General features: G+C 44.6%; 1 protein-coding gene across 5 annotated transcripts in view; it reads left to right on the forward strand.

Annotated features, from left to right (window-relative positions):
* RABGAP1L (RAB GTPase activating protein 1 like) overlaps positions 1 to 12,313 on the forward strand; it is a 230,141-nt gene that overhangs the window by 202,098 nt on the left and 15,730 nt on the right. For 4 of the 5 annotated variants that reach the window (XM_065649001.1, XM_065649002.1, XM_065649004.1 and 1 more), the window contains one exon: positions 8,471 to 8,563. In XM_065649001.1, coding sequence (XP_065505073.1) covers positions 8,471 to 8,563 — 93 coding nt within the window. Of the gene's footprint in view, positions 1 to 8,470; positions 8,564 to 8,864; positions 12,208 to 12,313 lie in introns of those variants that run through there. The other variant, XM_065649003.1, reaches the window with a different exon arrangement.

Raw genomic sequence — 12,313 nt, forward strand, 5'->3', positions numbered from 1 at the left:
ACACCCGCTTTCGCAGAATCCCAGAATGTCAGGGATTGGAAGGGACCTTGACAGCTCATCCAGTGCAATCCCCCCGCCGGAGCAGGAACACCCAGGTGAGGTTACACAGAAGGTGTCCAGGTGGGTTGGAATGTCTGCGGAGAAGGAGACTCCACAGCCTCCCTGGGCAGCCTGGGCCAGGGTTCCGTCACCCTCACTGAGAAGAAGTTTCTTCTCAAATTAAAGTGGAACCTCTTGTGTTCCAGCTTGAACCCATTACCCCTTGTCTTACTGTTGGTTGTCACCGAGAAGAGCCTGGCTCCATCCTCGTGACACCCACCCTTTATGTATTTATAAACATTGATGAGCTCACCCCTCAGTCTCCTCCAAGCTAAAGAGCCCCAGCTCCTCAGCCTTTCCTCACACGGGAGATGCTCCACTCCCTTCAGCATCTCCGTGGCTGCGCTGGACTCTCTGCAGCAGTTCCTTGTCCTGCTGGAACTGAGGGGCCCAGAACTGGAGACAATATTCCAGATGAGGTCTCGCTTTGTGTCTCTCGGGGCTGCCGCGCGGTGCTGCCGAGCGTTCCCAGCCCGGGGCTGCTCTCCAGACGCTGCTCACGCCGCATCAACAGCTCCCGGTGCCTTTTACCTCTCCTGTGCTGCCCTCCACCAGCTCCGCGCCAAGGCCTTCTGCAGGTACCACCGAGGCTGAGAGGTGCAAATGTGGCCAAACCTGCAGCCTCGTTAAAGGCACGGAGGAAACCTTCTCGGCAGATGAAGGATTACAGAGATAACGGAGCAGCGCAAGGATTAGTTATTGCAGTAAAATGCTTCAGTGAGCGTTTCTGATACCTTGGGAGTTGGACGCTGTCCCACTTGTATTTTCAAAGTGCTCATCATTTAATGTGTGGTTTTAAAGAATTGGGGTTTTATTTTAGGGTTTTAGCAGTAGTGTTTACAGAGCTGGGCAAGCAGAAAAAAGACAAGGCTTTTGAGAAGATGTGCTAAAAGTTGTGTTAATTGCAGAAATACACAGAAAAAGTATTTGACATAACAGAAACCCTGAATGGTAGAGCCCTGAATGGTTCAGCTTTATTATAGAAAAGGTATGTTTTTTTCTGCTAGTGGAGTAATGCTCTTAGTAATTGCTCTTAGTAACTTGTGGGTTTGAAATATTTGTAACATTAAGGAAACGTGTTTTAGCAGCAAGGACCTCACTACACATTGGAGAAGCCTGACTGATTTTAAACAGACTCGCCAATTGAGAGTGTGACAGCCTTACAGTTTTTGATACTGCAACAAAGAATTGCTTATCAATAACATGAACACATAGAATGAGTATTCAAAGAATAGTGCGAGGTTCTTTACTGCTGGACTTGGCTCACCTGGGCGTATGGTTCAGAGTTGTGATCTGGCACCCATGCTCCGTCTCAGGAAGCGGAATATTTTTTTCATCTTACGCTGGGCACGGCGTGTGACAGGAGACGAGTGGTGGCTTGGTGTCTCAGCAGGGTCGGGACAGGCAGCCGGTTTCCCCAGGCTCGTGGTGGGTTTCAGAAGATGCACTGAGCTTGGGAGTTGTTAGCTGAAAGCCGTGGGCTCTGTGGACTAAATACGTTTGATGAGACAGGTTTTACAGCCACGATAAGACAATATTTTGAACCTGGTTACCGACCATTTGGTAGCCTTGTGTTGGCAATTTTCCATAAGTGCAATAGGGAGATAAGTCTGTGTTCCTTCCAGCATCCTCTCAAGAAGGTTGGAAAGCAAACCCTACCACCACTTAGCTGCCTTCTGGAGCTGGGAGCAGGGTGTGCCTTTGCGAAGTGACGCAAGAAAATCACTGGGGGCTTTTCCTGAATTCCCAATTCTGTTGTCCTGGGGATGGTGGGGAAGACTTTGCTTGTCTTCCTGCTCACCCTGCTATTGCTGTGATGTGCCAAGAAATACAACTAAAGCTCTAAAATGGTATTGGGCTGATGTTAATCGGAATGAATGATGTACCTCAAAATGGGGGAGAGCTGAGGGTCTGATTTTGTGTAGTCATTGAGGATACGTATAAAGCCTTTAGCACCAAATGCTGTTTTCCAAAAGGTGTATGTATGCAAGACACACAAAATCACTTGGAACTGTTACGTTATGAGGTACAAAGCAAAGAATAAATTTTGTGTTGGAAAAACTGCTGTTGTTCGTAATAACTGTGAACTGTCTAAGATCCTAGTCTATGTCCTCAGGATATAGACGCAGTTTCATTTAGCCTATATAGTCTTTTGTAGCAGAGATCTCATTGTTCAGGCATTCTTTAAGTTATGCCGGATAATGAAAATGACCTGTATACCAATATTTTCTATCTAGAATGTTTCAAATCTTTGTGTCCTCAGCCACAGTATTCCTATTGACCAGAGCCAATTTAAATGCAAAATGGGTGCTTGCTGCCAAAGTGGATATAGCTGTTTCCTTTCACCGTGTCTGTCTTGATGCTAAAGCCCTTATCTGTACGCCAGAGGAAGCACTTTTTGTCTGGGCGAGCTGCTAGACATCAGCTGCAAGTATATAAAGAATAGAATGGCAAGTGCCATTTCCAGGCTCTGCTTTTAAGCCACCCAGGATGTCTATTTTTTGCTAAAACAAATAGAGTTGAAGTGGATAATAAGCCCTCTGTATCTCAAAGTGAAAATTAATTTTTGAATGCCGACAAGGAGTGTTTGGAAGAATCCCTGCTGCAAGGCAGAACATCCTTTCCTTGAGCCATTTTATTTCTAGATGCAGGTTCCCCTGCAGTCAATACATGCGCCTCTCCAACACGAGCGCTGTGGTGAGTGCACAAGTACATGCCAGTGTTTAGAGCTACAGTCCAGGGAATCTGCATTTCCTTCCCTTTTCTGGTGTTGCTGCTGGATTACTGTACAGTGAGGCTCATTGAACATGTCTCGGTCTCAACCTGCTTTTTTAACTTATTAACTGTGTTGCTCACTGAGCCTAACTAAGCAGATCTTTAAACAGCAGGGCTATGGAAGAATAATGTGTTCCGCCAGGCTCAGCAGGTTTCGATGAGTGAAAATACATTGTAGAGATAAAAATCTGACAAAAGGATCTGGTGCTGGAAATCAGCCAGAGTCACTGACTGTGGCCGCTGCCATATTGCATCGCAGTAACTTGTGCAGGTACTCCATAAATTTTGCAACCTGCCTTTTCCTTCTTCTTATAAATACCTGTGGGTGTCTCAGTTGCAAGTGAGTTATTTGGATAATGGACTGATGCGGAAGAATTAAATAAAAATAAAAATTCACTGCAAAGCTAGTTTCCTTTGCCTCCAGCCAGCTTTCAGATTGAATTTGTGTTATCCTGAAAACTCTCTTCAGGAGGTCTTACACCGACAGAGCTGGCAACGAGGCGACTTGTGGAAGGAAGAAAACTCTCCCTTTGCAAGGAAGGGGTACTTAGGTGTGCTGGTGTGGAGCAAGCTGCTTTGTCAATATAAAAAGGGCATTTGTGTAAGTTCTTTTTTCCAGATAGGAGGTGGAGAGCGATGCTGTTCTGCAGCAGGCATTCAGCCAGGCACGCGTTAAGCAGACGATCTTTCCAACGCGGTGTACATTTCCAAGGAATTTCAGGGAACATCTCCTTCGTGCCGGTGCAGATGCTAAAACAGCATCCGACATTCAGGGCTTTTATTGTGCTGCGTGCAACAGCCCAGCTCGAGCAGAATAACGGCACCGCGGAGCCACCTGCAGCCCCCGCGCTGCAGGTTCGGTGCTGCAGGCTTGCCCAAAGCCACGCTGCCCTGAGAAATCACATCATGGCCCAGAAGCTGCTTCACAAAAATGTTTCGTTCACGTTGCCCCAAAACCGGGGGTTAGGTGACGTTTAATGAGATTTGCGCTGTGTTTTAGAGCGGGGGATGCCCGGGTCCTGGATACGATGCTGTAGTTAGGTGAAATGCTGATGAGGACTGTTCCACTTTATTTCAAACCTGCAGTGAAACAGCTTGTTATCAGCAAGCCCTTCAGCGCACGGTGACAAAAGGAGAAATGGAAATTTCTTCAAGCTGTGTTACAGCTTGTGAATTTTCTTTAGGTAGCAGCTGATTTTAATCCCTACATTTTTTTTTTTCTGCAAATGAATGCTGCCGATTTTCTTCTCCACAGACTACCCAGTGCAAATAGAGTTTTGTGAGAAATTATGATTCGCCCTTTTTCCTTTCAGATTTCCTGCTCGTGGCCAATATCTCTTTGGAGATACAGTTGTTCAGATTGTATTGCATAATATCTAAATATGACATCCCACTTCCTCCCTTTAAAGTCTAGTCCAAGAGACGAGTCCGTTGTATCAACATGTTACTGTGGGTTTGGTTCTTCTTTTCCATCATGCATCCGCCCAAAAGAAAAATAAATTTCTTATCTACCTCTGAACCTTACTGCCAGTGACAGACGTTGCAGGATATACTCCTTCATGCCTTTTGGCAACCACGTTTTAAGAAAAGGACGATACAGTTATGCATAGCAATGACTGCAGGGACCAGGAGAGCACTGAGTCAGTTTCTTCATATGTTTTTGTTACATTAAAGATTTATTTTGGCCTAATAAAGTGTTTAAATAGAGCTATATTATCCTTTCATGAACCTGGTTTAGTTGTCTTTTAAATACGAAGTATTAATGAGAACAAATTGATACAACTTTGAGCATGAACTAAGACGACGCGTGTGATCAGGAAATTTGTTGTCGCTCATCTGCTGTCTGAGGCTCTGTTTAAAGCTTATAGTCTTCATGTGACACACTTCAGAGAACCAAGTGTTAGTTTGAAATTAACTTGCTTTTAATATCGTTTTAAATCATAACGTGAAGAAGATCAAGTACGCACCATGCATAACGCGGGTCTCCTCAATAGTGGCACGTGTATTAACAGCAGTGGTTTGTGTCGGTGTTTCTGGTTGCGCGCAGGGGCTGAGCCAGGTCTGAGTGAGCTCAGCCTGAGCTCAGGCTGGTCCCATCACCTCTAAGCCGGGCTCCCAGGCATCATACGTGCTTAGAGATGGTCCTGCTTTGCAGCAGCGGGAAGAGTCTGGGCTCGTCCTGGGGCTCGCAGCCCGACATGTGGGTGATGGCTGGATGAAGGGGGAGCTGGGCTGCAGGCAGGGGCACACGGTGTCACCCTGTCTGGGGAGGGGTGCAGCTCCCTTGCCTCAATCTTCAAATATCAAGCAAATCCATCACCAATGAAACAGCAAATTAAGTCATCTGCTTCAAAGGATGGGAAAGAAAAACATTGCATGCTTGGTTAATTAGCTTTTTTTTTTCCCTTCTTCTACATTGAGGTGAGAACTAGAGAGGAATAAATATTAAGAGTGCAGAGATCACAGAATACTGGCTGCATTGTTAGTGTGATGGGACAGTGTATTTTTGGCGTGTTTGTGCAGTGCTGCATAGAGAAAAGAAGTGGGACTCTGGGAAAGAGGCTGGTCAGTCTGGCGTTGTGGTGGTGCTGGAAATCAGAAATCAGGTAATAGGATTTTTCTGTCTGGATCAGCCTCTGGCTCTCTTCAATATGTTCAGGAAATCACTTTGTTTCCATTTCCTTGGCTGTCAAATGAACATAATGATCACTACCTCCTCTGAGTGCTCGTGCCTCATTAGAACAATAAAACATTTTGGAGGAAGGAGTGGTAGATATGTGATTTATTAATCCAGCAAGGTCGGGCTGAGCTGTCTTAACAGCTAAAGAAATGGCAGGATGAGAGAAAGGTCTCCTGGAGCCGAGTGATGCTCGACACGCTGCCACAGGAGGTGGGGCAGATCTTTCCAGCCCTGTCTGAACAGGGGGGCAGCTAAAACCAACGTATTTTTGTTTCTTACCTGCCATGCATCACCTCGCTGCGATGACTCCTTCAATGCAGTAGCCTGTTGGTTGTTTTTCAGAAAGAGGTTTTTGCTTGTTCAGTTCTTCTGCTTGGATGTTTTATTAAGATGCTTTTTCTGTACACGCAACTAGTTGTGACATGATTTTATGCTTGAACACAATAAAATAAAACGAGTCAGGGAGAACATACTGAGATAAACAGATGAGCAATGTTTATAAACCATAAGAGTCTCCTAAATTTGATAGCTATCAGTTCTAGCCAATATACCTTGTGATGCTAAAGAAAGAAGAAATCAATATTGCAGAAGCTTTTGCAGAGAATTTATGTGCACGCTTTGTTCAGGAGCAGCCCATGAAGACTGAAGCATCGCTAGCACTATGCACTTACTTAGGAAAGGGCTTACAGAGAAGTCCCTTGTTGAATTCACAAACTGTTTCAGGGAATTAAATTAGGGAATATGGAAATGGGCTTTTAACTTTTATTTTTTCCGTTTATCAGTGTATACCCAGAAGCAGGAAGTGCTATAATAAATTATCAAACTCCCTTGAGTCATGCAGCTGAATAGACAATAACAGTGAAGCACAGTCCCTGCCAAAGTTATTAAGCATACCTGCTCAAGTTTCTGTTTTAAGTGGATTAGTATGGACTGGCTTTCTAATAGGGATTTTCTCCCCCCCGCCCCAGCCCCTTAAAATAGACTTTCTCTGTATTAGGTACTATTTTTCCAATTAAGACAAGGTTGTAGAACAAATAGATACTAACATGCATAAATCAGGATACTCTTTCAAAAAGCATGGAAGAGATAAGGGACCTCAGCCCCCTATGCACGGTCCTGCTCACAGCTGTGAATTAAAATTTAAGAAAGTAAAGGAGAACCTATAGGGAAGAACCGGTTGGTGAGAAGAGTTACCAGGCATTAGGAAATAGTTGTGAATTGTCAGCGAGTGGAAACAGGGACTGCGAAGACGGTGGAGGGCAGGGCTAAATGAAGGGGCTGACTCTGGTTCTCCCCTGCTCGCCATGCGGTGTGTGATGTGACGTGTTCAGATGAGTTTTTGCTGGTGTTCAGGCGGGTGAGTAAGTGCCAAATCGACTCTGTGCAAGTTAAATTCTGCCTTGTCTCCATAGAGAGTACAAGATGAAACCAGAGAAATAAGGCAGCTTAAAAAATTACCATTTAAGAATGGAGCAAGGAGAGCCGCTGGCTGCAGCAGGTGAGGCGGTGTCACCACGAAGCGGGGACATCTCGTCATGGGATGTCGTGGTGTCCCTGCTGAGGGACAGCTGTGGCAGTGCCCTCAGTTTGGGGCACAGCAGTGCTTTGTATCCCATCTGCTCGCTCTCTGTCATTTAGATCGTTACCTTTATGCTATATTTTGCCTGTATCTTCTGGATTATAGAGAGAACTATGATTTCGGTTCACAAGTGATTTTTGGTTTGGAGGGTGTCCTTGTAACCCCGCAGCCTGGAAGCCTTGATTTGCTCCTCTGTGTAAGATCCCAGTAAGCACCGTGGAGGGAGGGAGTAGATCAGGCTTCGGATGTGCGACTGGTTCACTTTATTTAGAGGACTGCTCTGAAATGATTTCTTATTTGTGAACATTAAGTATATTAGAAGTATATTAAGGATATTAAGTTTCAAGCTAAGACAAAAAGGGCCGGGTTTGCATCCTGAGTGTTGCTCGGTTGAAACATAAAAAAGCGCCTCTCATTTAATCGTTTTCATGTCATTGTGTTTTGTGCTATTAAGAGTCATCAAACTGAAATTCTCTTGTATGTTTGTCCAAAGTGCTTCATGTTTTTGCGTTGAGCCTTTTCTCTTTGCTGTCTTTAGAGGGGTTGGTTTCAGATCTAATCAGTAATTGTGGGCATTAGTGCTGCTTTACGAGTGCTCCCAGTGCAGCGAGCTTTGCAGTTCGTGGTTTCGCATCTTCTACCTGTACCTGCCAGAGGCTTCTGCAGCGACACTGAGCACTTGCCTGGTCCCTTCCTGTGCTGCAGAGGCAGGAGGTATTGGGCTGAAAACCAATAAAGGGAAAACAACACCAGAACTACGTGTAAACACATATCTCTGCTCATTGGCAGTAATTTTTTGCCCTAAGGCAAGGTGACAGCGGCACGTCCTCACACCAGGAGTCAGCAGGACGCGATCGAAATAGACAAGAGGGACAGACAGACGCAGAACAGATCCGGGAAAAGCGGATTGTCCAGTCCTTTTGTACAAATGCCCCTTTTTTCTAATCTCGCTTTTACCAGTTTGCTTGCTAAGGCATCATTTTTGTGAATCATACCTCTCAAAGCGCATTTTCCTCTTTCCTGTTCTCTCCTGTTGTTCATGGTTTTCTCCATCTTGTTACTCTTATTAAAATGTCCATACTTCATTCCTGTTTTCCTTTAAATATTTGAGTAATTAACGACAGTAGGCGCAGAAAGATGTCTTTCAATGTGAACTGTGTTGTGAGTATCTGATGTGGCTTTGCTGAGTAGGGAAGGGGGGGCAATGGGGAGCGACTTTACTCAATGCCGGCATTCCAGCACTTTCCTTGGCTTCCTGTCTGCCAGGAGAGCTTTCAGATGGCCTTTCCAGTGTTCCTCTGATCTTTACATGCGTGTTTTCCAAATCTGTTCCACAGGTACCAACCAAAAAGCTGAAGAAATATGAGAGAGAGTACCAAACAATGCGCGAGAGTCAGCTGCAGCAGGAAGATCCTATGGACAGATACAAGGTACGGGAGGTGCTATAGATGCTGTACGGGAACCTGTTTCTTTGGCTGAATCCCACGGGGAGTGAGCCGGTCCCAGCGGTTACGCAGAGGCGCGGGTGCCGCTCTCATGTCCCCGGGAAGGGCCGATGCAGATCTCAAGGAAGTTAAGTGGCAGGTGAAATTCATCCCCTTTCTTGAACAAGCATTTTGAATGCTTGGAGTTAGTGGTTTTGTTTTTGTTTTTTCCAGGAATATTTCAATCACAATTTGTAACTCTCAAGACATCTGCAAGTAGCCACATATAATATTTTTCTTCTTTCAGTTTATATGTTTGTAGGTAACTCTCCTGCTGTTGCACTTTTACGGGAGATCTTCATGAGACGCAGAAACAAAGGGTGATTCTCAGCTACAGACACAAAAAGGAGAAAATACACAATGTTCTAGCACAAGCTGTGTGCAGTGGCATCCACAGAGACTCTCGGAAGATGAACTCTTCCTTGACTGATATGATTCTTGGTATTCATCTCTGTTTATATAAAAGTGTTAGTGGTTTTTTGTTAATATAATGCCTAGTACGGTGGGACCCAGAGCTCTTCTGGGCTCCCAAGGTACTACTGCAATAGAATTAGTAGTAATAAATATTCTGCTTTAAAGCAGCAGAGAAATAAAGGTTCAGTTATTAATATGATAGCTTGATAGTTCACCAAAAAAGAATAGTTCCTTAGTTTTGGATCAGCATTGCTTATCTTTCCAATGTATTTGCTTTTATTGTCACTGCTACATTCTGCTGCCATCGATTTTGTGTGTGTGTGTGTGATGGAGGCTCTGCCTCTAGGCACATACTTCACTTAGTGTTCAGGATCCATTTATTGTTTACTCTGTTTTGAAAAACTCAGTTTTCTTTAGGTGAAGTTGACAGAGATGAGGCACTTTACTGCCCATTGCCCAGGTTAGCTGGGAACTGACATTGCTTTCCCATACCTGTACTGTTTACCTGCTGTTCTTCATTGTGCCTTAGTACATTAAGTGACATTGCAATTGGTACAGAGTCTACAAGGAGCGTGGAGTAGTGAATAATCATACAAGGTGCAACAGGTTTACCTGGTCTGTGAAAGCAAGGAAAGTGCACCATGTTCAAAAAACCACAGTATGAAAATCTGTAGTGACTGTGCCAGAATTCATAAATGTGATGAGATAGTTACAGGTACAGAGAAAATAAAACTGACTATATTTTTTAAAGTATTTATCTGTGAAAAAAAAACGTTTTGAGTGTAGTTCTTTTGAGGTCAAAGGGTGCAGATATTGTTGGTGAGAACTGGGATTGCTGTAGCAGCTGATAGTTGATAGCAAGTCTGACCTATTTAGAAAAAAACCACAACCTGCTGCTGACTGTTTTTCCAGTGATTCACTTAGTGTGAAATTAAACTAAGAAAACAAATAAGACTTCTTTGAAGCTGTGTGGAGGCACATTAGCTAGGTAATTTTGGGTGATGGGTGGTGAAGAACATCATCCCCGAGCTGCAAATGAGGACACAGAAAGTGACTCTTTGGCCACTGATGATATGAGTCACTGTCACTGTCAAGAGCCCAACCCAAGGTTTTGGCTTGCACTTTCAAAACTCTGTGTGTCATTTTTATATTAAGCCGGATTGGGTCTGATCCTCTTAGCGATGCTGTGATTAGAGTGTGTCCCGGTAACTGGTTAGTTGCACATTAAGTTCGAAGTTCAGATGCATTCTTTGGCTGATGGATGTCATGGAGAAATGCTTGTAAGTGCTCTCTGTTCCTTTTCTTGCTTGTTTGATTTTATTAGTGTGTCAAGCTGAGGTTGGTAAGAATTGACATTTCGAGAGTGTTTCCAAAGGGCAGCAGGAAATGCAAGCAGTGTGGATCCTTGCAGGCAGAAAATAGGGAGCCAGCTTCGCTTGTCCCTTCAGTGATCACTCTGCAGCCCGTGTGTTTAGAAATCCATTTCATTTTGGCCGCATCACTGCTAGACTTTGCCCGGCTGGGCTTGGTTTGGGAAAGGACCGAGCCCATGCTGCTGAAAAGCCAGTATAGCCTCTGAGCACAGTGTTGCTGTGAGCTCCCTCTGGCCTCCTGCACTCTCTGTGCCCTAGAGGACGACATCCTTGTAATTTTTAGTTTTCCATCTCAGAACAAAATGAGTTTTTGGTTTACTGCCCAGGAAGGGGCTGTTTCTCAGATGAGATCACTGGAGTAGAGATCCCTACAGAATATTGCTCTTATAGGTCAAGAAGGAAACAGGCTTTCAGTCTGTTAATAGTTTTAAGTTATAGTTGTTCGAGTTTGTGTTGTTTGCAGCGTGTTACAGTATTTATTACCAACAGAGATTCGTCAGGACAACAGAGACACTGGCACTTCCGAGTTGCAGTGTGATGAAAGATGTCTTGAGTAAGAGACCTGCCTGCGACATGGCCCTCAGTGGAAGTGGCCCGATGGGCTGTTGGGAGAGCAGGTGGCAGGCCGTGCGGTGGCAGCAGGGCCCGGGCTGCGCTGCCGCCTCCTCCTCCCGCTCCATCCCTGCCGTGCACAGAGAACTCACTGGAGCTCACGCAGCTCTGGCCCGCGGGTCTGACCTTCACCCCGGCGTGCAGGGGACATGGGGACTGAGCAGCCACCCCGGGAGAGAGATGCTGCCTGCCCAAGGCCAGCTGAGTATGTCCAGGCAGGGAAGGGCCGCGCCAGTCCCACCGACCCCAAAGTCCCCATAAATTCCAGAAAAGGGCAGGTTTTGTAACATCCAGCCTGCCATGAACCAGTCACATTTTCTTGACAGGTTAAATTCGTGTGCAACAATAAGCTGTGTTACATGCCAGAGGGGTTCCTGCCCAGCTCGTATTTCACGTTGTGATTTGACTTACGAAAAAAACAGTAGTAAAGAGTGCCAATTAATTTTGGAGTTTATTTCCTTCTGTATTTACAAGTATTATCTAGGAAAAGTGTCATTTTTTTTATGGATACCGTTTCACTTTATTTTCCGTGGCTTATAACAAGTTACCGTTCACATTTTTGTCAGATAGATTTTTTAAAAGGTACAAAAGTAAATATATTTTAAATTGCCGTTTGTCACTGAATTTCATGACTTTTGGTTAAAATAAATTCCAAATTGCCTGTAGAAGCCAGGAAGAAAAGTGAGTTGCATGTGCAGAAAAAAATAGCAATATAGTTCAGATTGATCATATATTAGGGGGGTTTTACCTGTGTTTGAGAGCATCTCATGTAACAGGGTTTTAGTGATTTAATGAGAAATTGCTGGACTTCAGGTGTGGCTTCTCTATTTAAAATAAAGAGGGTATAACCATACAAAGAAGGGCTGGAGTTTTGCAAGCAGACCCTGCTTGTGCACGGAGTTCTGTTCTGAGTGTAGAAAAGCCTCTTCCTCTGTGGACCTTGTTGTGCAATGGACAAGTTGTCTGTCTGAATAAATGTGTAATTTGGATGTAATAGCCTTTTGTGTCTTTGAAGTGGAAGCAAAATACATCAATCATTTTTATTCAGCCATGGTAACTGAATGGTAAATGTCATGAGAAAAAACATAAGTCTTGATGTGGGTTGTTGTTTGTTTGTTTGTGGTTTTTAAAATAGTGTGCTGGGGCACTTTTGGGAATGCTGCTTCAGAGTCAAGAAACAGAGAACACAAACCACCTCCAGGAGCCCAGGCATTGCTTCCCAGGAGAGGTTTCCTGGATAGTTGCTGGAAAAGCCTTTTGGCTTTCTAGATGGAGGTTCAGAGGGTTTTCCTTCAGA

Source organism: Caloenas nicobarica, chromosome 20 (genome assembly GCF_036013445.1).
Source record: "Caloenas nicobarica isolate bCalNic1 chromosome 20, bCalNic1.hap1, whole genome shotgun sequence".
NCBI classification, from domain to species: Eukaryota; Metazoa; Chordata; class Aves; order Columbiformes; family Columbidae; genus Caloenas; species Caloenas nicobarica.